The following is a 27,183-nucleotide window of genomic DNA, read 5'->3' on the forward strand; positions in this document are numbered from 1 at the left end:
CGGAACATGTAAGTGCAGTCGCAGGCCTGCTCAGTTGTTCTACAGCACGGGGCACTGGCCAGGTCCCCCGGCCAGGGCACCCAGGATGAAGACCACACCTGGGTCTGCCTTTCATTAGGGCCAAAAGGTCTCCTTTCCCCTGGGGGCATCCACGCATCCACCCTGACAGGGGGACTTTCTTTAAAAAGAAAAAAAGATGAAATGAAAGCACCCTTAAGGAAATCGGCACTGGGTCTCCAGCCTGCCCTTCCCCACCTGATGGAAACCATCCCAGAGCCACCAGGAGGTAGGCTAGGACTTCCTTGAGAGGTCACAAGGAAACCACTTGATGGAGAACTTGTCTCAAGAGATGGGGGGGGGGCGGTTGAAGCCCACCACAAAGACCATTATGAAGGCAAGTGTTGCCCAGGGCTCGAGAGTTATCTTCCATTTCCTGACAGGACGGTCTCATAGGCCCCGTGAGAGGGAGGACATAACCACTGCCTTCTGCTAGCTCAGTGCTCCTTAAACCATCTGTGGCCAGTGACCAGCTTTTATTTTTTCTTTTTAGCACTCTAATCCATTGTAGCCCGATACTTCCGGATACTATAAAAATAAATTACTAGAAATATGATCATACACTTGGATGTGTGGCAATGTCAAATTGCTCTACAAGTTTCTAATACTCTCACTTGCTGTGTGCATTAGATCACAGGCCAGTACCTGCCAGTGAACCACACTTTGAGTAGCGCTGCTCTAGTTGGCTGGGGAATTACCAGGTTCTCAGGATCCTGAGAAATAAAGAAATGCTCAATCTATGGAGGAACTTCCAGAGAACTCGTCCTGGTGTTGACCTCAGAGTAAGAGCCAGAGGGGAACCACCAAGGACAGGCACGCATTGAAAGGCAAGCCACAGTGTTTCTGGGGAGATTTTTCCAAACACAAAGTTGGGCAATCCCATGATGTGGCCAAAAATGATCATGTCCCAATCACTAGCTTTTAAAGAATTAGTAATCTTGGAGTCCCGCTGGACTGCTTTTGCAATGCTTTATATATCTTCCAATATTTTTGTCATTTTCAAGAATTTGGGTATTTTTCACTATCTTTTCCCCCTTTGACTTCCAATTATTTCTCAGTTAATTAATTAGAACATTTCAGGGGGGCCACCATCTCTCATTACACTGGGTTAGCCTTGCATACACCATTGTCCTTCTGTGAGCCTCAGTTTCCTCATCTGTAAATCGAGGAGCCACCCCAGCCTTGCAGAGCTGCAGAAGAGTCGCGAAAGCCTTGGGGCCAGGCCCTGCACGGTGCTGGGCACCTAGGAGAGACTCGGCAGATAGTTAATAAGTCTAAAGCATCGCCATGTGCGCAGTTCTGCATTTCCGTGTTCCGGGACTATTTCTCCCCTCTCTTGAATCACTTTCACTTCTCCTCTACGTGAGTAAGAGTGAGGAGGCCCACCCAGGACAAGCAGGCTGCCTTCTCTCCCCTGAGCCAACTTAGATTCAAACATGGTGACACGACTATTGTCACAGGCAAATGCCAGAGGCTGTAGAAGATGGCTAGACCTCCAGAGAGGCATTCCTCAGGCCATCCTGTGACTCCCAGCTCAGAAGCTGCCTGTCCTTGCCTGGGTGTTGGGGCTTTTCTCCCACCGCATGGAGCTGGCCCGTCTCCTCTCCAGGGTGCACTGCCTGATGCCAGTGACCTGTCTTACTGATCTCTATGTTCCCAGCACAGAGGAGACACTCGGAATGAAGGAGGAAGCAGGCTCCTGGGCCCATCTGTGTCCAAACAATGGGAACATCCCTTCTTGGGCCTGGAACTCAGCCAGGAATACCAGGCGTCTAGGCCGTGCTTCTTCACAGAGTCGGGCCACCTGTGGCCACACAGCCTGCTATGAGCATCCTGCAAGGCCACATGAGTCAGGCAGAAAGGACAGTGAGGGGTCCAGGGCCTCGGAGCTGAGGGCTCACAGGAAGGGCAGTTTTTGACGAGTAGGGCCAGAGGAGGTCTTCTGGGTCCACTTGGGCCCCTCACTGAGGAGTCCCTGGATGAGAAAACACCAGCAGATGGCCTGTTGGACCTGACTCCTCAGCTATATGCCCAGGACAAGGGAGGGGGGCCAGGAACTGAAACCACCTTGCTTGAGGGGGTCTGGACATTACACGCTCAGAGCTGAGACCTCCCGGTAGGTGCCCATGTCTGCCTATCTTTGTCTCCTGGCGCCAGGCACTGTGCTGATCACAGGCATCTAAACCTCACCGCCCTGCAGGTGGGTCTTAAAATCCCCCTTCGCAGGTGAGGCTGCTGAGGTTCAGGGAGGCTCTAACTCACCTGACGCTGTACTGTTCTTAAGTGGCTGGGATGGAAATGGAAACCTGAAGATGACTTCTTTTCCTTTAGAAAGAGAGGAATCAACATGCATTTTAGGTAAATGAGATTTCTTCTTTAATTCTCTTCTACCGGGGAAAGAGACCATTTACTGGATACTTCAGGCATTTTGCATAAATTAGGTCATTGCAGTATTCCAGTTACCCTCAGGAGTAGCTGTTGCCATCTCCATCTTATAGGTTAGGAAATCAAGGCTCAGAGAGGTCCACTAATTTGCCCAAAGTCACACAGTAAGCAACTGGTGCTCTGAACTCAAGTTTGATTCCAAGCTCATATCCCTCTCCCTGCCTCCCTGACATATACTAGCACTCTGCAGATTAAACCCTCCCAGTCTGGGATGCATGGAGGAGACCTCCAAAAGGTGGCCTACCTCTACTCCCGGGACAGAGAGGGACAGTGAGGTTGGAGGCAGCCTTGAGATCTATCCTTGATATTTATCCTCATACCAGATGAAACAAAGGCAGGTCACCTGGCCAAAACTTGCCCAGCATTTCCCTGTTTCCCTCTACTATGCAAATCTCTAGAGTAAACCCTGCAAATCCAGTTTTAAAACAAATACTTCCAAGGGTAGAGAAAGCTCCTTTTGCAATGCTCAGTGCTCTTCCCATCCAGGAAGACTAAAGGGCAGTTCCCAGCCCGGCGGAGAGTCCCCTTGCTCAATTGTGCAAACATTCGGCTGCCACCTTGTTCTTGCGAGAGCTCACCATCCTTGGCACCAAGGGCCAGCAGCCATGCCATAGGCCAAAGCTGCAGTAGCCTCCCTTCCTGAAGAAAGGAATTAACTAATGGTTGACAGGGAGCCGAGACCACAGAGGAGGGCTGGTTTGATGGCAGAAGTGAGAAAAATGGTGCTGGGGACACAAGACTGGACATGGATCCCGTAGTTCACAGTCTCAAAAGACAGACCCTGGCAAGGATCTGAGCCCTAAACAAGACTCTGGCTGTTTAGGCCAAACTCTCAACTTTAAAAGAGAATGTTAGTCTGAGAGGGTGGGCAAGTGTAATCTGAATGCAGAGCCCTGGCTACCTGTCTCGGAGTCAGTGACTTAAGCCTGCATCCTTGTGAGTAACACGTGCTTCTCTTAATAAGTTGGGCTAAGTCTGTTCCCATGGGGAGGTGATTATTCCTGTATCCTCAGAACTGGCGAGCAGGGCTCTAGGGCAGGAACAGAGACACTCTGTCTGCCAGGAAACTGCCAAGGACTAAGCATCAGTTTTCAAGTGCATTTTTCTTCCTCTGGTTCCCCTGAATTGAGGCAAACTTGGGCCACTGGGCAAACAGAACAGCCCGTGGTCAGTCTGGAAGGAGCATTAAGTCCCCAGGCTCTCTCTGGGGGAGAGACTCCCTGAGCTCCACCAGGACAGAATAAAGCTGTTCGTCACTGTCATCACCTACTTTGAGAAACAGCCAGTTCTCTCCTCAGGGGAGGCTGTGATTCTGCCAGTTTCTGCATGTGCAAAGCCCAGTGTTGAACCGATGGCGGGATGGGATTTGGGGAGGGAGGAAAGCTGGGGTGGGGGCAGGGCTGAGGCTGGCAATATCTTTTCCAAGACGGCTTGAAACTGGAAACTCACCACTCATCCGTAACTGCCTACAGGGGACTCACAGCGAGACCTGCGGGGGCCTGCAAGGGTAGGTACTTAGAGAAACTAAGGCACAGACAAGTTAAGTGACTTGTCCAAGTGTCCAGTGGTGGCCCCTTCTAAGAGCTCCCTGAGAATTCCCACCCATTCTATCAAAGGCATATTAGCCTGTAATTAATACATTAGATGCTGTTAAAATGATCTAATTATACCATCATTTGATGGCCCACGTTGGCTTGGGGGATAGGATTAAAAAGCAGGGGGTGATTGTCCTACCACAACCTGGGACACACAGGAACAAGGCCGTCGAGGTGGGGGCCAGAGGATCTGGGATTGGCCATCCCAAAGCTGGTCCCATTCAATGCCCCTGCTGCCCCCAGGTATAGGGCTTCACGTGGACACGGCTCCATGCACATCTGGCCTCTGTGGCACAAAGGACACTGGACTGGGAGCCAGGACCCTGGGCCTCTGCTTTCTCACCTGTGGCTCTGCTCCCACTCCCTCCACGTACAGTTGCTACCCTTCCTGGAGCTGCAGGTCCCTGCCACCAGCTCTAATTTTTTCATAGGAAGTACTGTGTTGCCTTCTAACACATTATATAATTTACTTCTGTATCACATTATCGTTGATTGCTTACTTCCTGGCTAGAACGTAAGCCTCAGCAGGGCAGGAATTGAACTCTTATTCATCGATGCATATCCCTAGAGCCAGAAGTGCCTAATGCTGAGTTGTCATGCAATAAATATTGGCTTAGTGAGTGACATTAGTTTACAGCTGCCTAAAGAGCCCAACAGAGAAGTCGCCAGGGGCCTCAGTGAGGCGTGATCACGACGTGACTGGGACACTTACTGGCAAGAAGTGTCTCTGTCAGGCCTAACAGCTCCACAAGTTCCCAGCAGGCTGCCTCCTGCCCTTGCTTAGAAAAAAACCAATCCAGGGGCCTTGGAAAGTGTGGTGGCTTTTCTTGCCCCGGCTCTACCCTCAACTCTGAGCAGGCACTGACCAAGCCAGGCCTTCCTGAGGATGGAAGAAGGGCAGGGACAAGAGAAGGCCTTGCCTGGCTCCACCGTGAAGGGCCCAGGCAGCTGGAGGGGGCTGAGCCAGAGAAAAGCAAGGTGTGGGCCCAGCTGACCAGCCGGGAGCATGAGCCATGAACTGCTCTGTGCCCAGGTGCCCTGAGGGTGCCAATGACCTTTTCCCACAGCAGGAAGTACCCCCCAGGTAAGGCTGTTCTCCCGAGCTGGGCAAAAAGGCTACCCTGGAACCTCAGTGATGATGATGACAAAAATGTCTTGACTCACATAGCTCATTGTAATATAAGCCAGAGACCACTTTCTTACTGGGGAAAAGAATGGAAGCCCAGGCAGGGCAGGAGACTTCAGGCCAAGCAGCTGACCCCTGGCTGACCTGGAGCAAGATACCTGTGTCTTGGTAGGGGACCGTGGCTGTTTTCAGCAGCACTGAACATTGGAAGTGGTTTTGTTCCTCCATGCCACCTCCTGCTGCCCTTCTGGGGGTGCTCCCGACACAGCGGGGGCCTTGGAGGGGTGGGGCTGGTGAGATTCCTTGCTGCTTTCTTGGGGTCCCTACCTATACCCTTCTCCCCACAGAGGTGAGGGCCAGTGGGGGTGGGACCCCAGCTACACACCAAGAGGCGCTTCCAGTTTTTCGCTAATACAATGGCATGGAGCTGGTTTGTGCATGAGCCTGGCAGCGGAGGAAGCAATCCAGCCGTCCCTCCGGCAGGGGGCCTTCAGCACCACACACCGAGCCTCGGTGGGAGCCAGATGGACGGGATGTGTTCGGAGCAGTGCGGTGTGGGTGGGGACGAGACGCCACTCCTACTACGCGCAACAGCTGAAGAAGTGGGCTTCCTGTGCCCTTTTAGACTCATTCTTCCCAGAAAACTGACCCTCTCTTCCCCAGCCTGCATAGGAGGTGACAGGAGGACAAGTGGAAAACAAGAAAAGGGCCCCAGAACCCAAATTTATTCAGTGCCCACGGTCGCATTTCATCATGTACTTAACCAAAGGTAGCTCCCTGCCTCCCCTCTTCCTCCAAGCCAAGCTCTGCACCACAAGCTGGGTTATCCTTCTAGAACACAGAGTGGATCCCACAGCGGCTTCCTACAGCGCAGAGGATGAAATGAAATCCCTTCACACACACAGTGCACTCACTTTCACTCTGCACACCCCCATGAATACTTTCATGCCCAAGTGCAAGTTACACCAGATGTCTTTCCACGCCGTGCAAGTCCTGTCTGCCTGCCTTGCACACGCGCCCCTCTCTCAGCGCCCCTGCTACGCTTCTCTCTAGCAACACCCTCCCATGTAACCTTCAACACCCGGCTCCCGCAATGCCTCCTCTGCAAACCCTCCCAGGCTCCTCTCCTCTCCGATCCTACAATCTTGCCCTTTCTACCTCTTACAGAATTAATGAATAGTGTGCTATTAGGTTTACCATGTGAAATCGCCATTTTGTTAGGTCAAAAACAGCCACATATTGGCAATGTTGTATACTAAAAATGTTACTTCTTTCTATGCCAATGTGCTGTTTCCCATCTAAATTATAGTAAAGGAGCTGCACTGCCCTCCTCTTTGTTTTCTCAGAACCTGGCACAGTGCTTGGCACATGGTGGGTACCCGATGAATGCTTGCTGAGTGAATGAGCACCGCTTGGCAAGTTTTGTATGCTGCCTGTTCTGCTACGTTGCGTGCTCTGACATAAAAACAAAACTGAATCCAGCACTGCTGTAAAATATCTCGTAAATTTTCATCCCAGCCAAGCCAGGCTCTAGATGTTCGCTGCACAGGTCAAGCAGAGGGTGAGAACATCTCAGAACGTGCAGGGAGCGGGGAAGCAAATTATTCAGGACAACTACCTTTCTGGCAAGAGAAGCAGAGTCAACAGTCGGCGGAGAAGAAGTAGCAGCTGGATCAGGAGACGGAAGGCAAGAGGGAGAAGACGGAGGATGAGTATGAGACAGGCCTTTAGAGAGTAGTTTATTCTGCACAGAACAGAAACAGAAGAAACTAGGATTATCCCAGGGACATGCAGAGCAATGCACCCTCAGTGATGCAGTCCCACGCCAAGGCACTCAAGGGGAGAGACACAGAAACCCTGTCTTCGGAGCCAAGCAGGATTATCTGGCTCCTGGTGACGCTGCATTCTGGTGCAACTATTCCAGCTCCCTTGTCACACCAAAATAGCTCGCACAGATCCAATCTGTTCCTGCCTGCATCCGCCCCAGACAGCAGCACTAATTACTGAAGCCCTCGCCCTGGAGCTTGGAATGAAGTAGCAGCTGCCAGCTTAGGAAAGGAGAACCCGGGGCTGCTCTGGGGCAGATGGCCACAGCAGGGGTCTCTGCAGCCTGGCAGACACCTGTGCCAGCCTCCTGGCGGCCATGTGGAACCCTAAACATGAACTAAGTGGAAAGCATCCTTTCCATGTCAATGACTCCACCAAGTAGCAGAGGACACAGGTCTGGAGGGGACTGAGCGAGAACAGCAGAGGAGGTAAAGTCTATAGACAGGCTTCCCGTGAGAGGGCGGACTTCACACGAACACCTGTGGGATCTCATTATCGACTCTTTCGTCCCCCTGTGAACACATGCTCGTTTTCCAGCAAATTTCCAATTAAGTAACTGGCTTGGAGGGGGCTACACTTCCTATTCTAAGGCAAAGCCATTCTTCATGCTTGACTTTGCCTCTGGGGAAGCAGAGTCCAGGTCAACCACGGCATGTGTTTCTCTGATCAGAGGCACAGGGAGATTCCTCCCTTGTGCCCCAAAACATCAATTGCTTTGCTTTCACCATAAAGGCACTGTGATTCTGGCAACTGACCAGTACTCCCTCTTTGTGTTGACCTGTAGGAAGCTCAGAGCCTACTCGGAAACTATCTAGGGCCTAACAGCATGCGTTTCTCTTTGGTGAAGTTTTCCTTTGACCTGAGCTTACTTTCCTGCCTTGGTTTTCCCTTTGTGATGATGTATCTACTTATTTTGAATCTTTAGATCATTTGGATCTCTTTTAGATGATGCCAGCTTAAATTCTTTAATGGCTCAAAAGATGAATAGCTCCTCATGCTATAAAAGGAGGAAGGAGCAAATCCAGCTCTGGAGACTCATTCATGGTCCCCTGGCTGGGTGTCCAACATCTGGGTTCCTGGGGGATCTGAAAGCCCCGTGTTTACCTGCGGGAAATCCCCTTGTCCAAACATGGAAGCGAGGTGAGCCGCCTTCTCTTTAATGTTCTTTTTGTGAAATTCCCTGTTGGCCAAGTTCTGAGCCCTCTTCTGTAGTTAAGGTGAGAAAGGAGAAAGAAAAGAAAGATAGTGACAGAGGCTTGTCTGGTCCCCATGCACAGCAGGATGGGAGGCAGGGAATAGGCAGGAGCGGGGTGCGGAAAGGAAGTCACCCAGACACAGAGTGAGGGCAGAAAGCGAAGCTTTCACCTGGAGAATCTTTTCTTCCACTTGCTGCAGCCGCCGCAGCACTCCGGAAAGGGCCTGCGGGCCCTGGCAGGGAGGAGACAGGGCAGCGAGATTTTCCGGCCTGCCCAGCTGCAGGTCAGACTTGGCTCTGGCTCTCCAGGGCCTGCTCAGACACTCGCCGCCAGCAGACACTTGCTTGAGCTCTCTGAGCACATGCCCTGTCACGACCACGGAGGGGAACTGGGAGAGAGGGAAAATTAAGCTTCCTTCCGTATTGTGGCCCTTTCAGGGACTTCCGTAAGGAATCCCCCACGAGGACCAGAGACAAAGGACACATCAGGTGTCCCCTTAAGTGAGATTCCAAACTAGCCTCAGGTCTTGACTTTCCACACCTGCAGCAAAATCACCTGGCAGCCCTGTTAACAATACACAGTCTGGGGCCTCACCCCAGACCCCCTGAACCAAAACCTGTGCAGCCAACCCTGTTCTCAATCCTGGCTGTCACTGAAATCATCTAGGGTACTTTTCAAATAGACCAAGTCTGGGCCCAACCCCCACAGACTCTGATCTGATTGCTCTGGACTGGGCAGGAGACATTGATATTTTTAAAAAAGCTCCTCAGGGGATGCACAGAGACACAAAATAGCTGACTTACATAAACACTCACCCTACTCAACCTCTACCACCCGGAAACAACACACAATTCCTAACACTGACCAGATGTCCTTGAAATTTGTGGTCAATAATAGTGATTCTGGTCAAGTTCCCAACCCAGAAATGCTAGGCGGAGCCACAGCGTGTGGCTGCCAGCTGCCTCTCTGCCCACTTCGCAGGTCCTCAGCCGCTCTGGCACTGGGAAGGCCTTCCCCACACCCCAGCCTCACCCCTTCAATGGGCACAGCCAAGTGGCCACCTAAGCCCCTTCCAACATCACATTTTCATTGATTTGGAAATCAGCCTATTCAAATGATCTGCAAATAAAGCTTATGTCACAGGGCATCACACAAAATACCCTATGTAGTCTGGTTTGTTTTTCCCCAAGTAACTGCATCAAGAGCATGGTGGTTGGTCATTCCGTACCTCTGGCTGGCTGAGGGACCTATGGGATGTATTTCACGATACTGCATCCTTGGTTATTTTCACCTATAAGGGTGGTGACCTCAAGTAGTGTCTGCTTGCCCAGAGAATCTACAATCCGCCCTATCTAGGGTGCGGGGAGGGCCACTGACCCCACCCCTCTGGATCACAGTCCACCCTTAGCTTCACTAAAACAGCGTCCACTGGAAGGAGCCCTACCTGCCTTTTCAGAGCAGGTGACGGGCTGGGTGTGGGCTCCTCCGGCTTGGAGCAGCGAGAGTGAGCAGGAGAGTCAGAGGAAGAGCACAGGACCGGCTTACCTATCCCTGAGACACGGCGCTCCTGGGAGGAGAAGGGTGAGTCCGAAAAAGCAGCCACAGGAGACATGAAGGAAAAGGTGAGTCAGACTGAGCCATTTGGAGGCAGGAGAGAAGAGGAGCAGGGAGATGCAGTGTGCGAGCGTGGGGAGGGCGCTGGGCTGAGCTCCTGCAAGCCGGGCCCAGCTGGGAAACTCGAGCCCTTGTGAACAGCAAGTCCTAGAGTCCCCTCCTCTCGGACAATGTGTGAATCCCAGGGCGGCCTTGCTCTTGGCTCAGATGCAGGGCCCTGCGTGGGCACTGCTAGAGCCCATGCCAGGCCAGCAAGGCCAGCCTGGGCCGGGAATGCTCCTGTGCTCCTGATGCAACAGAGCCCTCATCAACACTTGGGCGGCGTGGGGGGCCAAGCCTCCAGAAGGGACAGTCGAGAGCATTTTGGAGAATAACAAGTCTCAACAAAATGGCCCCCTCGTAATAAAATCACGTCACTTCCTGGGGAAAGTCGGTTAGTCCAGGAGGGGTGTGGTTTATGTTGAGATCAAGGAGGTGTCTATGATTGCTCTAAAGCCAATTGACCAGGGGTCTGTCCATCCTCCTGAAAGGAGCCTAATTCTGTCACGTGACAGGTCCTCTCCATAGCAAAACCAAAGCCCTTTTCCCAAGCTTTCGTAACATGACAACAGCATCCCAAAGGAGATTCAGGGGAGCAATGGAATGAACCATGAGGGACAGATCTCTAAGCCAGAGTCAGAAAGAAGCCTGCAGCCCAACCCACAGTTCTGATTCACTTCCTCTGGTCTGGATGGTTCTCACCATGGGCTTGGACTGTACACTCCCAGATAGCTCCATCTCAAAAGCTCCCTCAAGCTGTACCACATCAAAATTGGCTGCGAACCAAGTCATGGTGGGGAAGTAAAACTAAATTAGGGACTGGATTTCCTTAATGCAGAATGGGTACCAGCAAACTCTGGCCTGTTGGCCAAATCTGGCCTGCCACCTGTTTTTGTAAATAAAGTTTTATTGGAACACAGCCATGCTCATTTGTTTAGGTACTGTCTATAGCTGCTTTCATGCTACGTAGTTGTAACAGAGATGGTGTGGCCCTCCAAAGCATAAAGAATTTGCTATCTGGCCTATTCTAGAAAAGTCTGCTGATCCCTGATCTAGAAGAAGCTCAAGTCCCATTTTCACCAGGCCTAGCTGGCACATTTGAAATCCATCAATAGCCTGAACATTCCTGCTTACTCCTCAGCAGGTTCTCACCACCAAGAAGGCAAGTCCAGCGAGCACCTGACGTGACTCACCTGCTTCAGGAGCGAGGGGTTCCGAGAGTTCTCCTCAAACTTGGCCAGCAGTTGGTTTGCCATGGACTTGACTTTGTTCTGATTTCCACCTTCTTTACTGCTGCTGCACTCTTGATTGGAGCCCAAGCTACGGCTGGAAAAGGTTGAAGGCTGCAAAGGTCAAAACAGTACATTGGTGGTTGGATCCTGGAACCCAGACATCAGCGAAGGGGCAAGGACTCAGGACACAGGACTAGTTTGCTGAAGAAGGACTCCCTCCCTGGTATGAGGAAGTGAGGCAGGGGCAGCAGAGCCACCTGCAGAGACAATGTTCACAGGACAGATGCGTCTTTCCAAAGGATGGGCACAGCCAGGCTTAGGAGCCAGACAGTTAGGGTTTGAATCCTGACTCATTTCCCAGCTCTGTGACCTTGGTAATTTGCTTAACTTCTCTGAAGTTTCCTCATGGATAATCCACTTCACATGGGTATTGCAAAAACCAGATTTAATAATGAAGTGTCGAGCAAAATGGTTTTCAAAATACATCATGTGGCTGAGAAGAGGTGAAGAGTTGAGGGGGATGAAGGAAGCAAGAGGGGGTATCCCTAGGGCAAGGCACAGGCTCTGGGCTTCTTTCTCCTCTCTACCCTACCCTCAACTTCAACCAGTCCTGCTCTGGTTTCGCTCTTTTAAAAAACTTTTAATTTACAAATAATTTTAGATTTACACAAAAGTTGCAAAGATAGCACAGGTTATTCCTGCAGACCCCTGACCCAGCTGCCCCTAATGTTAACATATGGAATATCAAAGCTAAGAATCTTCTTACAAAGCTAAAAATCTAACATTGGCACAATACTATTAATGAAATTATAGACTTTGTTCAAATTGCACCAGTTTTTCCACTAACATCTTTTTCTGTTCCAGGATTCAGTCCAGGATCCCACACTGCATCGAATCATCACCTCTCCTTGGTCTCCGTCTTACCTTCTCTTTCACGACCTTGACACTTTCGAAGAATACTGCGCAGCTATTTTATAGAAAGTCCCTCAGTCTGGATTGGTCTGATGTTTTCTGATGCTTAGACTGGGGCTGTGGGTTTGGGGCAGGCTACCACAGAGGTGAAGAGCCCCTCTCACTCCATCACATCAGGGTTCGTGATATCAACATGACTTATAAGTGGTGGTGTAGACTTTGATGGTTATTTTGTAAAATAGAGCTCTATATAAGATTTCTATAGCTCAGCTGCTAATAATAAAAATTTGAAAATTGCCAGCGTTCAGTAAGAATGCCTGTTCCCCTTACCATGGGATCTCCTCCCAGAGACCCCAGAAGTGTAAACGGTGTTGTCACGCCAAGCGGGCAGTAAGCTTTCGCAAGGATGCCGTGGATCTCCCTCACAGGAAAACACATTCCCAAGACAACAAAGATGTGTTCACTCAGAAGAAATTCATGGGCAGAGGCAAGCTACAGTCCACTATTTTTTAAAAAGGGCCCTAAGAGTAGCAGCCCCATGGGAAAGCTTATATGCATAGCTGCTCTGAAGTGTTGGACAAACACAAACCCAAGAGGCAGCCCCTACTCTACAGTGAAGTGTAACCACACACATCAGTACAGGCCTGAGAGAGAAAAAGGTGTGTTTACTGGGATGATCACTGTGTGAGACCAAAGTCAGCCAGCACTTTTCAGATGCTAACGTGCACGTGAATCATTCTTCCAAAGCAGATCTGGTTTCAGCAGGTCTGGGGTGGGCCCGAGGGTCTGCGTCCCTAACAAGCTCCCCAGTGCTGCTGGTGCTGCTGGACCTTGGGCCACACTTTGAGGAGCAAGAATTTAGGAAGAATTATTGCTTTGCTCAAGCTGATTTTAAGCAAAACAGCTGCCCCAGAAAACAGTGCATGGCAATCTCAGAAGGGGCAGATGCAAACCGGATTTCTTCCTGCTCTACCTCCTGGGCCACCAACAACAGAAATGGCACAAGCACCCCTCAAATGAGCCAAGGAAGAAAGGTGGGAAAAGACTTGCACCTGAGACCAAGTGTGCCTAAGGCAAGCTTCTTGGGAGCCACTCACAGGCTCTGAGGGGGAGAGGCAACACCCGCAGCCTGGGAAACGGGGCGTGTCTCTAGCCCTGTTAGTCAGCCTTTGCCCCCTCCTCTGAATTATCTCCCCATTTGCTGGCTTCTTGCTCACACCACAGCCAGCAGGTGGGGAAGCAACAGTTCTTGAAGCAATCACCCAAATAAGTTCTAGAAAATGTTCAGACAGGGGTGATTTGAACTTATTGGATGGAGTGGGGTTTTGCACATTTTAAGATGTGAACAGAACTCCAGGTTTATCAATGCTTCTCTTCGACACCCCAGGAGATGGGGTGAGCAGACAGCTGCCCCTCACCCCAGGTAGCCCTCGTGATTCTGCTTATTATATTTATTTTTATATTTATTATAAAGTCCACTGTTGTAGGATGGAGCAAGTCAGACATGAACAATGATGTCATACAAATATACAGCAATAAAACCTCCTCGATCACATAAAATAGAAAAAGTCTCTTCTGAGTCCTACAAATCAGACATCAATATGTTATATAGATTGTCCCACATGACTCTAAGTCCTCATTTTGACATCGGCCAGCAGCAGGACAGCGAAAGCTGGCATCCTGTACTTCACTGACAATATGTATGCCTGTGGAATTAGAATGGCTTTTTTTGAATAAAGTGTATATCTCAGGTCTCTTTAAAGAGTTGCCTGGGGAAGCAGGAACTGATACTCTTTCTGTTGATTGATTTTTCAGAAGCAGTTAGAGATTCGTGCTCTTCTTTGACAAAGTAACCTGTAATTTTCTTCTTTCACCAGAAGGTGGCACTTGTGGGCACGAGGACATTTGCCTTAAAGACTAAAAGCACAGAAAACATAAAAGAATACAAAGGACGACTGGGAGAGAAGGGGGATTGCTGGTGCCTCTTTACTACTTACTATTGCTATTAATAGTGATTATACATTTAGTAGCAGATGTGACAGATACCATGTCCAGAGTGTTATATACATCGTCGTTAACCTTTAAAGATGCTGCAAAGATTCATGACTGCATTTTACAGACACGAACCACGCCCTGGGAGGTTATGTTTCTCAAGGTTACACAGCCAGTAAGTAGTAAAGCGAGAACCAGACCCAGACTGCTTTTCCATCAAGCCAAGCTTGGAACCCAGTGGTTCATGAGGGAGGAAAGGAAGAGGGCCAGGGCTGCTGTCATGGTCAGGGAGGCCTGCAGCCACTGGTTGTCAGAAAACGAGCCTTTGTTTAAAGTGACACTGTGCTCACAAACCTCGTCCAGGTTATTGAAGCCTTTCCGCCTCCGTTTGTTCATGTCATTCTCTTCGGTTTGGCCATCCACCTGCAATGGCCAAGAAAGCACGGTGAGTTCAGCGGTGAGTTCGAGGGCTTCAGCCCCACTAAGATCCCTGAGGCCACAGAGCTGGCCTTGAGCTGGCGCTACGGATGTATCCTTGCTGCCATCAGCTGCCATTCTACATACAATCATGGTAATAAATTACCCTGCACTGTGACAAATGCTGTCACAGAGTTTTGTTCAGGCACAGGGGAGGGAACATTATTCCACCTAGGGAGCCAAGGGTTCGGTCAGAAGGGGTGGCAATTACATCCCAAAAGATCATGATGAAGCATCCCAAAGCAACAGGAATCCCTGAGACATGGTAGTCTCCACTGCAATGTGGCCTTGGGCTCAGAGCAATTGAGTGACTCCGAGGTCACAGCCAGGCTTGCTGACTCCAGCAGTGCTGCCTTGTGGAGACCACCTGGGGCCTCTGTGTGCCTCAGGAGCCTCTCTCCTGTGAGGAGGTGGCCTGTTTCCCCTCACAGGGATTCTCAGGGCTCAAATGGGCTGTCCAGGGATTTGATGGCAAATTAAGTCTGCAAATCAGTCACCGTCACAGCTACTAGTAAACAGTATTTTAATTTCAAATAAGCATTAGATGTGGCCTGGTGACTAGAGTGACCATACAATCCAGTTAGCCCAGGGCAGGTCTGATTTACTGCTGTGCCCCCACCCGCTTCCTTCTCAGAAGTCTCCTGGTTTAGATAATACATTGCCCCACTCACGGCACACTTTCTGCTGCCAGAATCTGGACATTTAAATCTGAAATCCCTGCTCTACCCAAGCCCATCGCATCACGCCTGCTACCAAGGGCGCTCCTGTTGTTCGGCTTGTCTCCTAAGGGACAAGGTAGCAGGACTACAAGGTTGAGCTGATGCCATGAGCTGGGCTGGGGCTCAACTTAGCACCTTCTCTGCACCCTGTGGCGAGCCTATCCTTGGCTCTGGGCTAGGCCCCCACCCCTCCTGGGGTTAGACCTTTCCACCGCCAGATTCCAGCCTCTGGGGCCTTCTGTAAGGGAAGCTCCCTCAGGACCATGGAGCCATAAGCCACGCCTCACCGACATGTATCCCTTCTGCAGGGAGCCTCCTACTCTCTCAGAGGGGCCCAAATAGCAGGTCCAGATGAAATCCTGGCTTTCTACCACTGTGGACACCATGGGAAGGGCGCAGGCCACCCGCTCACCTCAAACCCAGGCACACAGCTCAATAAGTCTGATGAATCCTAATCTACCCAGTCACAGGAGGATTCTTTCACCTCCCGGTCATTCTGAAAGGGCGACTATGGGTGCCCCAGCGTGCAGCCCACCGCGCAGCCCTGCCTGCTGCAGAGAGCACCTGCGCCCCTGGCTCTTACCCTCCTCGTTGCCCCGCCCATCCCCATGTTTACCAGCCCCAGTTTTGTAAAAAAACAAGTCAACCACAGTTTAATCATTGATATTGGTTCAAAAATTTGACCCAGGAGGCACAAAACAACAGATCAAAGAGCCCTGCTTTCTTTCTCTCAGCTTCTAATAAATCAGTATTCTGTGAATGGAAATGATCTGAAGCCAAAAGCTTGGGCAAACACCAAGAGAAACAGATGACCTTATTTCCAACAACGTTGGGTCTCAAAGGCACAGGCTGTCTGGGCCTGTGAACGCTGCTCTGGCCCCGAGACCCGAGCCTGTGAAAGTACAGAATGTCCTACCCAAAGGAGACGCTTCCTGCATAGTAGGAGGGTTTGCTAGGGGGTTTTGTTTGCTTATTTGTTTCCACCTTAAATGAGGATTTGGCTTTTCCTCCAAAGACCAACACATTTTACTCTCTCGTTGCATTCAACATCCCAGGGGGAGACAATCCACCTTCGGAGCCTGTATAGATCCAAACCAGCCGTAAGAGGGGTGGGCTGTAAGGGGTGTTCCTGGGGAGGGCGCCCAGCCAGCAGCTCCTAAGGGGACTCCAGTCCTTGTGAGAAAATAAAGGAAGTGCATGGAGGCCACCTCAGTCCATCTGACCCATCCTGACCTATGGGATGGTGAAGTGCAGTCTACATGGAAAGGTTAGCAACACACATACACAAATGGCTTTTCCTTTTCCTTACGGATTTATCCTTGAACCACTGATTCTCAACTACGATCTAGGTTAAAACAAGAAGGATAAGAAAATTCAAACTTAAAGATTTATCTAATTTTTTTCTTACCTATACATCTATATTTGGAAGCCTTGGACCCTACTGTACTCTCCAAACAATTGCAAGTACAAAGAGAAGGAAAATGCTTATCATGCCCGGTCAGAGGGAGCAGGATGATAAACAAATAACTTGCTTTCTTTTCCTATTAATATTTCCAGCTCTTTCACCCTAAGAATACTTTCTTACCATGATTTCCCAATGATTTGAAAGAGTCTACATACCCAAAGGCATTTATTAAACTAATTGGCTTCCCTATTAAAAAAAATCAAAGACATATATCTGCCAGTCTGATCATTTATTTGATTGGTACAAGATAACCATGTTCCCATACTGCTTGAGTTAACGTGATTTTTAGCTCAAAGCCAACAAGTTTTATATTTAGTTAGCTGGTGTAGCCTAGCCCTGGAGAAATTTAGATCTGGGTCACAGGAAGAGAGATTGGCCATTGCAGCTTATTGTCTGGTCGAGTTGGGTAGGGGCTCTGATATTTAGAAAGATGGCCTGTGATACTAGCACGAGAGCTCTTTGTTCAAGGAAGCGTGGGTTTGAGTTCTGGTACTAATTGCTTCCCAGCTGTGTGACCTTAGGAAAATCATTCAACTTCTCTGAGTTTCATTTCCTTATCTATAAGAAGGGATCTTATATTGTCTAGTTCATAAGCTGTTGTGAGGAATAATTAAATCATGGATGTAAAACATTTCTTAAAGTACTGCACAGCAGTCCCTCTTACCCTCTGGGGATACGTTCCAAGACCCCCATAGGATGCCTGAAACTGCAGGTAGTACCAAACCCTAAACATATATATATGTGTGTATACACACACACACACACACACACACACACACAGTTTTCTGACCTGGTAACCGAGATGGCTATTAAGTGAGTAATGGGTGGGTAGTGTATACAGCATGCATACGCCGGGCAAAGGGATGATTCATGTCTCAAGCAGGACAGAGTGGGATGGTGTGAGATGTCATCATGGCACCCAGAATGGTGCACAATTTAAAACTTATTAATTGTTTATTTCTGAGATTTTCCATTTAATGTTTTCGGACTGTGGTTGATCACAGGTAACTGAAACTGTGGCTTAGGGGACTATTGAACACGCGTTAGACACTATTGGTGAGGTTAGCGTTAGTAACAGAATTTCAAACATCTGAATTCTAGTTCTAGCTTTGACATTTTCTACCTATATGACTTATTCAAATTTAATCTCCCCAAGTCCAAGTTTCCTCATCTAAAACTTGGCATGAGAATACGTTCCCAGCCTCCCTCCGGAGGTGACAGGAGGAGCCACTGAGGCACAGAGGGAAGCACTCTGCATGCAGGAAAAAGTGCTGTATGGATTGCGGTTGCAGTCTAGAGCCAAGTGTTCAACCCAGACCGTTTTACTCATCTCTTCAGAAAACAAGCATCTTCATTTAATCGGCATTCCTAAAGGAAGGGAACTGTCACAGACTGAGCCCCTTCCACCTGCTCAGACCTGCCGCACGTCCTGGCTCACATCATCCTTGCAGTAACGCTATGATGTATACATTATTACCCTCATTTTCCAGACAAGCAAAGGAGCTTTCTGAGAGGTTCGAACATTTGTCGAATCCCCAGCAGGCCTAAATACGTGTTTGCCTGCCTGGCTTCGAATTGCATTCCCAGACTGTAAATCAGCTCTGAACCCGGGCTGAGGCTGTGCAGGGGAAAGGAGAGACTGCAGCTTGGCAGTGACCTGCAAACCACAGGTGCTAGGAGGGGCTGCTCCAGGGCCCTGTGCTTGCCCAGCCTTGGAAGCCAGCACTCTTGACTCTCCCAAGACTTCTTCACAACTCTGACATGATAAGAACCGGAGGCCTAGTGGGGAGCTTTGGCTGCTGGGTGGGTGGTTCTGTGAGAGAAGCTGGAGAAGCAGAGAGAGGAACTTTGTAAGTTCCACTAGAAGGTCAGCTCCCTGGGCAGGTCCTTGCTTGTCTAGTTTAGTGCTCAATCCCCAGCACTGAGGAGAGAAGTCAGTGCAAAATAATGCCCAGTAAACAGTTGAACGAATGGATGGACAGAAGAGGCACTTTCTTATGTAATGCCCCTGGCTCTGGTGAGGAACCTGTAAGCGGGGTTCTGTTGCTCGTTGCACAGAAAGCCAGTTACTGAGACAACGAGGAAACGTTTTCTTGCTTATGGAACTGGTCACAGCTCTTTGGAAAGTGTTTGTGTGGGAGGGTCAAGGAGAGGAGGGCTGGGGAGGGACCTGGGCCACTGAGACCAGGTGAGCCATGCTCTGTGAGCTCCACTCCACCAGGGACCCATGCTGGAGGAGAAGGACCTGGCTAAACAGGATTTATCCTGGTGCCACCTGCCTGGCTTCTGGGACGGGCTTTCCAGGGACGAGTGACAACTTTTGTGTTGTCCCCCAAGGAGTGGGTTCAGAATGGGACAAAATCAAGTATCCTGCACATGTATGTAATATAACGTGTGCAATGACTGCAGTGGCCATAAATATGGGCATCACCCACATGTGGCAGGTCTAGGAGAGTACAGAGAGATATTGCCAGCGTGAATGTGTGTGTGTGTGTGTGTGTGTGTGTGTGTATGTGCGTGTGCGCGTGCACACGGGAACCTCAGAGGCCAGGGATGTGTGTTCAGGTGTTACCTGCATGCACGGTGACAAAAGCCCTGAAGCCCCAGGACTTGTCCCATGCCTTGAGGATTTTAGATGCTGACCAGGATCACAGACAGATCTGTAGAAGCCAACTCAGGGCCTTTTAGGAGGAAAAGATGATCCCTAAACTCTTCTCCTTTTCCCAGGTGTAAGCTGCCCCATCTTCAGAGCTAATCCACCCAATCACAGTGGGCTGGGAAAGTCACTCTAAAAGTAAAGAAGATCCTTGATGGAGAAAAAGTCCTTAATTTTGTTTGAAAGTGATAAATCTTGCTGGGATTTAGATGTTGTCAGAAAGATAAGACTGGGGAGGGGAGAAGAATTCTACACCAACAGTGAAAACCAGGAAGGAGAGAGATTCTTAAGCCTGGCTGAGATGAAGAAGCCACATTGTAAACAAATGTGTGTGCTGTTCCATTTCCCCATTCAGATGTTCCCCTGGAAGTTGGGGAGGAGGTTAGGAAGGGGTGGGGAGGAAGGTCAAATACAGATGCACCTACATGTACAGATATCGTGTGTGTGGGGGTATGGTATGGAATCCTACAAGCATGGCCTACCGTGTGTCTTCATTCCATAACGGCACCTGAGCAAGGGCATTGAGGGCTGTGTGTCTACCTGTGTTGATATCTTCTTCGTGTAACTGTCGTGGAGCCTCTACGTACAGACATGGTTGTGTGTGTGGATTTCAGAGTCTTGTGTGCAGACATCTTCTGTGTCTGTGCAGGACCAGACTGGGGTGGACACAGTGCTCTTTGCTTGTGGGAAATGTCAAGGCCAAAGGGCACTGCAAATAGTTTCCCCAAGCCAAAAAACAATCCTGATACAAGCTGCCGACCCATGGTAGGGTAGGGAGAAGGTACTTTCTACGTGGCCTGATCACAGTGCTGCCATCAGGTAGTGGCCAATGCGCTGGGGTATTGCAGTGATGACCAAGGCAGAGTGTGACCCAGTGGCCTTGCAAACCCACCTACTCACTCAGAGGAAATACTTGTTTTGAGGAGAGAAGGACAAATAATGCCCATGCTAGGCACTTAGCTCAATGACCAGATCTCTCTCCCTACCCAAAGAGGGGGGCAAAGTTTAGACATTAACTTATCTAAAGTAAGGCTGTGGGAGGGATCAGAGCATGGGCCTTACCCCCCTCAAAACGGCAGCCAGGGGACACACCTTGGAGGACGCTGGACTTGGTTCAAAATGGGCCAGGGTTGGGCCAGGCAGAGCCCTCCCACTCCCCAGGCATTTCCTAGCAGGCCTCGGAGGGCCTGGCTGGCCTTGCTCCCGACTTTTGACCCTCCCCACCTCCTGAGCCAGCGCCAGCTGGGCTGTTTCAATTGGGTCACTCTGTAAACAGAGGTGTGGTGAGTGAAAGGTTGACACATCCCTCTCCAGCTCCCTCTGTGGGCTGAGTGGCGAGAGAGGCTGAATGGAAAAGGTGGCAAATGTCTGGCTCAGAGAGCTTCCAGAAAGACTGCACTGGCTTGCCCAAAACAGGGGTCCTTGAGCTTCAGAGGCTGGGCTGGGGGTCGAGGAAGCCAACCACTGGTCTCCAGAAGATAGCACTGTCACGCGGTGGGACAGGCTGGGCACTATAGCCCTCACACAGAGCCTCTAGGTGGAGGTAGCTTGGGAGGCAGAGGGGAGAGAGGCTGGGAGCAGCTAATCATTTCGGCCACTGTGCTGCACACCTTCCTTGCCCGGCCTGGCCTTGCCAGCCCATCCCTCCCAGAGCCAGGGAGGGGCAGAGGCATGAAGTATCCTGCTCCTAGAGTTAGGAAAACAGCCGCTGCAGCATTCCAGGGAGCAGGGAGTGCAGGCCCAGTGGAAAAAGTGATCACTGCTCACATAGCCCAGGAGAAGAAAGGAGGCCGGGCGGCCCCACCCCACCCTGGGCAGAGGGGCTGGCAGCACCAGGCAGCAGCAGCCAGGGCTGGAGACTGTGGGCCCTAAAGAGACTCAGAGACTTGCAGGGGCCTCCAGCCACTGCATGTTGGCGGAGATGCCCTGCCATCCTGGAGAGGGAAGGAGAGCTCTGGGCGGGTACTCACAACGGCCCGGCCTGAGCCAGCCCTGCTCCCGCCAGTGGCCTCACCCTGGCCCCGTTCTCCTTGACCTGTTTTCTCTCCTCTGCTCCCATGGACCACCCAGAAACCCCCATGCCAGCCCCAGAACACTGACATTTGCTTCTGCCCCGGCTCATCCACACCCTGCAGCCTTTCCTCAGCCCTTGCCCTGGCTGGCCTCCGGGCACATGCTGGCACCGTCTCCTGGGCCCACCCTATAGACCCACTCTGCTCCCCGGGCTTTCTGACACCCCTCTGCCTCTCCGACTGCTCCTTCCCCATCTTCTTTCCTGGCTGCTCTGCCTCTGCCAGCCCCTCAAATTCTCTTGTTCCCCAAGGCTCTGGCCCTTGGGTGATTCCCAAACTGTGTACCAAGGCACCTTGTGGCACCATGGTGAACTCACAGAGGAGCCACAGGATATTTTAAATTTTCTAGGAAAACACAATGATGTCTATCAGACACCTTGAAAGATATTCCTATTAAGTTATTTGGACTTAACTACTTAATAAATGGAACAGTTAGGTATTTCCTTTGTAATTTTTGTGAAAAAAATTACAGAGACACTAAGGGTGCCATAAGTTGAGAAAGTTTGGGAATCTTTTTATTGGGCTCTAAGCTCCTCAAAGCCTAGGTCCATACATTATTCACTTCTGCATAGTTGCTTCCCTCATCAAAAACAAATAAAACTATAGCCCTAAAGCTGGCATATAGTAGAGCCCAACAAACAGTTGTTGAACGAATGAAGAAGTAAAAATTAATGGAGCAGATGTATAAACATAGCACCACCACCATACGCTTCTGCCACTAAACAATGGCCATCGTGCTCCTGATCCAAACTGCTCAGTGAAGGGAGAAATCACCTAGTTCCCATCCCTGGGGAGGCAGAGCTATTCTGATTTACTTTTGAAAATATTCGCCAGCATGTCCTGTCTGCTCCCTACCATGCCCCTCCAGTCACCATTTCCTCGTCAGTGAAACCAGCTTCCCAGTGCCAGGGAGAACTTCCAAAAACACTCAGTGACTAAACCAAGTTTTACACACATCTTTGGTGAGCGCTTCATCCGTGTCACTCACCAGCGTAAATAGACTGAGAACATGAAATGCTCTGTCCTCAGCCCCCATGCATGTGCAATGAGAAATAAAACAAAAACCAGGCCGAAACTTACTCGTGGAGTCCTCTTCCTTGGAAACGTGAGGTTGAGATAGTTATTAGAAATGGATGATTTGGCCAAGCCAAGGTCAGCATTGTCTCCATAATTTTTGCGCCAAGAATCTGTTGGGAGATAAAAACAAAAACCGAGATTTAGATACTGGGCCCAGGGGCATTGCTGTAACCAGGGGTGTTCTTGTAGCAAGGTCCCACTAAATTAATTCCCTCACCCCAAACTAAAGATATGAATGGCATGCAGATGCACTCAAACACATTCGGTCTGGGTGAGTGGGGTCACCCCCGTTTGACCTCACAGTCAAAGGGAAGGCACCGGCCGGCCCAGAACAGAGGATGGCAGCTGGGTTCGGGCACAAGGACAGAGATAGCTCAAGGGACCTGAGCAGAGCCTCCGCGCAGATCCTTACCCATGGGCCTCAGTGGGGTGCCCCGGAAGAGCTCGTAGAACTTGGAGAGGTACATGACCATGCTGAGCTTGTCTGGCTCCTGTGCTGATGCCATCTCTTTGCCCGTGGTCACCGGAGGGATCCCAAACTCACGCTCGGCCACATCAAAAGCCAGCTGGTTGTTCTCCACAGCGTCATCTTCATTCAAAGAGTCAAAGTTGCTAGAAAATCAAAACAAGGTAGAGAAATTCAGGGAGAGGAGGCAGAGGTAGGATGAGCTGAGCACTGTGAGTGACACTCTGCAGATGTCCGCAGGGGTCGGGGGCAAAGGAGCAGATACCCCAGCCCCTGCCCCCAGTTCTCACCCCATCACCCCAGAAGGTGCTAACCCCACCCTTCCCACCCAGAGAGGGACCAAATCTACTTTCATTGCTGCCTGGGAAGAAACCATCAGGAATTAATTTAAATCTCTTTGGAAAATTTGTAAGTTACTTTACTTTTAAGTATTTCCCTTATATTTTTTCTTTTTAATTACAAAAGTAATATGGGCATCTTGTTTTAAAAAAATCAAGTTATATATATGATATAAAGCAAAAAGTGAGAGTCCCATCCCTTTCTCAAAGCAACCTCACTTGCTAAAAGTACAAAGTGATAACCCGTTGGGAAGCTTCCTCTCAGTCTTTTTGGTGGATTTGCACACAGGTGCGAGGCTATACTGCTAGTGATTTAAATATAAATGTGTCATGCTTTGGACATCACACTGTTATGTGTTTGCACTAACATAATCTGATCTTCCTAATGGCCTTGCTGTACTTCCCAATCTATAGATGAAGAATCTAAAACTCAGACAAGGTAAGTGGCTTGCCCAAGGGCACACAGTTTATGGATCTAGGTCTCAAACCTAATTCTGTAAAACCCTCAAACCAGTCCCAAGAATTAGGTCTTGTCCATAATTCCTCTCTCAAGGACGGAGTTACAAAGTGCAAACTCTCTGATTTCCAAAGTTTCGCAACTGGAGGGACTGGAGAGCACAATCACTAAGCCTGAGCCAATTTTCATCCTCACATATAAGGAACGCAGATCAAACACATTACTGATAGAGTCATCAGTACAAAGGGAAAAAAACGAATTTAAGAAGAACTGAAATCGAAAACATGCCAAGAGCGATATTGAACCAAATAGTGAAGGGTCTGCACCCAGCAGAGCAGTCTTGGCATCTCTCATCTCCAGGGTCCAGCGGGCCCCAGACTCACATCAGCTCAGGCCGGAAGTGGTGGATGATGGCGCACAGGGCCAGGCCGCTGCGCCAGGATGTGGTCAGATCGGTGACGTTGACGTGCTGGTAGCCCTCGGTCTGCTGCTGGCACCAGGTTAAGAGCTTGCTGGGCCGGATGTCAGACTCTGCAGGAAGGGAAGCACAGGCAGTGAGGCTCTGAGGGGGTCTCCTCCCACTGCCACCATGGCTGGGGACCAGGAGGAGTGGCAGCCAGGCAAGGGGCCAGGGCAGCGGCCATTGGCATAGGTGCAGCCCCTGAGTGCTGCTGCTGGGGCCCAGTCAAGAACATGGCGGGAGGGCAGGATGCTGGGACAGGAAGCACACGCTCCTGCAGCACGGCCCCGACGACCACTGTGGCCAGGCCCTGGGCGAGATCCTAGGAAGACAGACCCTGCCAGCAACACACTCATCTAACAGGGAAGTCAGACTAGTGGGGGCTAGGGGGTGACGATGACACGGTGCTGCAATGGAGGGAGAAACAAGGTGCCATGGGAGCATGGAAGCCCCCTTTGCCAGAGTCTGCATCCCTGGGAGTATGGAGGGGGGCACTTTCCAAAGAAAGTGCCATGGGGGAGGTGCGTTTGAGCTGGTCCTTGCAGTGTCTGGGAATTCATCACAGGAGAAGGCATTCTAGGAAGACAGAAAGGACTGTGCAGTGGCAAAGAATCTAGAAACACCTGCCATGTCTGTGTGGTGGTGAGATAGTTTATCACAGCAGCAGGGCACGTGGAGCATGGAGGGAAGGGAGGAACACGGCTGAGTGTGCCTGGGGAGGGAGAGGACGCCAGGTCTGGACAGGTGCAGGAAGCCGGGAGGTCTTTAGGCAGAGCAGTGCCCTGGCTGAGCTGGGGGCAGGGGGGTGGGGGCGGTTACTCATCGAGTCAGCCCCTCCCCCTGCCGTGGAGCACAGGCCTTGCACCCAGCAAGGTCAGGAACAGGGTGACACACATCAAGCTTGTCATCCAGTTGGGCAGACAAGACCCCTACGCTAGAAACAACAGGAAGAGAAAAACAAGTCCCACTGAAGTAATGCCACAGTTCACATGTGCTGTGCTAAGCTCTCAACATGTATGAACTCCTTCAATCCTCACAGTGGTTCTGCAGGCAGATGTTCCCTTGGTCTCAAAGATGAGGAAACTGGAGTTCAGAGAGAAAAGGTGTCTGCCTAAGGTCACACAGGTAACAAGCTGGGCAGGCCTCCTCCCCACAAAGCCCCTCCCTGCTGTCTGGCCAGGCCCCAGGAAGGAGCTTACCCTTCCTGGAGAGGCTGACGGGTCTCCTCACTGAGCCCAGGCTCTCGAGAGGGTAGTGGTCCAGCTCCTTCGTGATGTACAAGTGCTTCACCTACGAGCCACAGAGACACACGCTTGCCTACCAGCTCCCTTGATCCTCGTCTCAGGGCCTCCAAACTCAGTGCCTGCCACCCTTCTGCCTTGCTGGAGGGCATGAGTCACAGACCAAGGGACCTCAATCACCCACCCAAATGTGAGGAACTAAGTGTGCATGTATGTGGTTAGTTTGCATATATGTAATTGGCTGAATTTAAAAATTCACACCTTTTTCTGTTCCATTGGGAGTTTGGTGGCTCCAAGTTAGTGGGAGAAAAAAGGTCTCAAGGACCATGGTGGTGAGGAGGGAGGATGCTTGTCTGAGTAGATTATTTGAGAGAGGTGTGATCAGCAACACATATGCACAGTGACAAATTAATATCAATATATGTAAATATACGCACACATGCATATATTAATTTATCCCCTGGAGTTCTCGTTCTCTCCTGTGTGCTACAAAGAATGCCAACTCTACTGGGGGGAAGAACTGGTCCTGCCCTTGGTCCTGGGAATAAGCTGGAATTTATGTGACCCCCTTCCTACCACCCAGTGCAGAGTGACCCAGGCAGGGCCCTGGGATGGACTTGCCTGGTGGGGCCTGACACAGTTTGAGTTGAGGTTTGGGTAGCGCGTCCCTGGATCCAGCGTGTACTGCTCAAAGTTCTTGTTGATGTTCTCTGGGGTTGTCTGAGGTAACAGCCGGTAAAGACTTTCTCTGGAGGGAGGCAGAGCCCAGAAGTCAGGCCTTGTCATCTCAGGCCTCTGTCCCCCTGACCCCCACCATTCCCCTCTTTCAAGGGTTTCTTGGATGTGTTTATATAATCCTTCCCTGAGATACCTGACGCTCATGGCTCTTGAGGTCTGCAAAGCTGGGGAACAGTCAAAAGGGCTGAGAGAAGAGGGGTGTCTGAGAGGCAGGGATGCTGGCCTCCTCCCTCAGGCAGAAGAAGGGGTGCAGGGCTGGTGGCATGGTGACCTATGGTTTTGCTGTAACCACACTGAGCCACACTGCCTCCTGCAGCCTTTCGCCATGACCACAGGCCTCCACACCCGAGACTGTCAGAGGTCTGCCTCGACCCACCAGCCCTGACTTCCAGTGTCCGCCAGCTGTCACAGACACGTGGCCAGCAGCAGGGGTCTGGGAGGAAGCCCAGAATCTCAGCAGTGGGAGAGGCCTGGGAGGCCAGAGAGCCCAGCCAGGGCGGGACACTCAGCACTGCCTTGGAAGACTCCCTTAAACCTCTCTGGCTCTTGGGTGAGTGAGCAGTGTCAGGGAGCCCCAGCTCTAGGGCCACCCCAGATGAAGACTTGTCTTTGGAATCCAGGGCCTGAGGTCCTGGCCACCAGAGAGAGGCACTTAAGGAGGTAGGTTGTGATGAAGAAAGTGTCCTTGGAGACCCCAGTGATCCAATCAGGCCACATGTGGGAAGGCAGATTCAGGTGGCACAGAGGCTCCAGAACATCTAAGAGTCATCTGGTCACCTGACAGGTGATCTTGTCCCTTCTCCTGCCTGAGCCTTTGACATGGCCCTGCCCCCAGCTAGAAGCCCTGCTGGCAGAACTCACCTTTCAGCCAGCAGCTCCAGGGGAGGGGTGCCCTGGTTCCAGCTCTTCACCATCCACGCCGTGTCAAAGGCTGCCAGGAAGCCACGGGCACAGCCTGTGCCCATGGGCCAAAATGGCTGCA

The 27,183-nt window shown here is 50.7% G+C and overlaps 1 protein-coding gene across 3 annotated transcripts in view; it reads right to left on the reverse strand.

Annotated features, from left to right (window-relative positions):
* The window catches only part of MICAL2 (microtubule associated monooxygenase, calponin and LIM domain containing 2), a 150,975-nt gene that overhangs the window by 11,895 nt on the left and 111,897 nt on the right, over positions 1–27,183 (reverse strand). For 2 of the 3 annotated variants that reach the window (XM_012654392.1, XM_012654391.1), the window contains exons 10-17: positions 27,063–27,178; positions 26,085–26,211; positions 25,422–25,512; positions 24,146–24,293; positions 22,914–23,113; positions 22,505–22,611; positions 14,390–14,458; positions 11,093–11,242 (exon numbers count right to left, since the gene is read on the reverse strand). In XM_012654392.1, coding sequence (XP_012509846.1) covers positions 11,093–11,242; positions 14,390–14,458; positions 22,505–22,611; positions 22,914–23,113; positions 24,146–24,293; positions 25,422–25,512; positions 26,085–26,211; positions 27,063–27,178 — 1,008 coding nt within the window. Of the gene's footprint in view, positions 1–6,841; positions 6,968–8,154; positions 8,257–8,415; positions 8,635–9,690; positions 9,814–11,092; positions 11,243–14,389; positions 14,459–22,504; positions 22,612–22,913; positions 23,114–24,145; positions 24,294–25,421; positions 25,513–26,084; positions 26,212–27,062; positions 27,179–27,183 lie in introns of all 3 variants that reach the window. The other variant, XM_012654390.1, reaches the window with a different exon arrangement.

This window comes from Propithecus coquereli, unplaced genomic scaffold (assembly GCF_000956105.1).
Source record: "Propithecus coquereli isolate 6110/MARCELLA unplaced genomic scaffold, Pcoq_1.0 Scaffold44, whole genome shotgun sequence".
Lineage (NCBI taxonomy): Eukaryota > Metazoa > Chordata > Mammalia > Primates > Indriidae > Propithecus > Propithecus coquereli.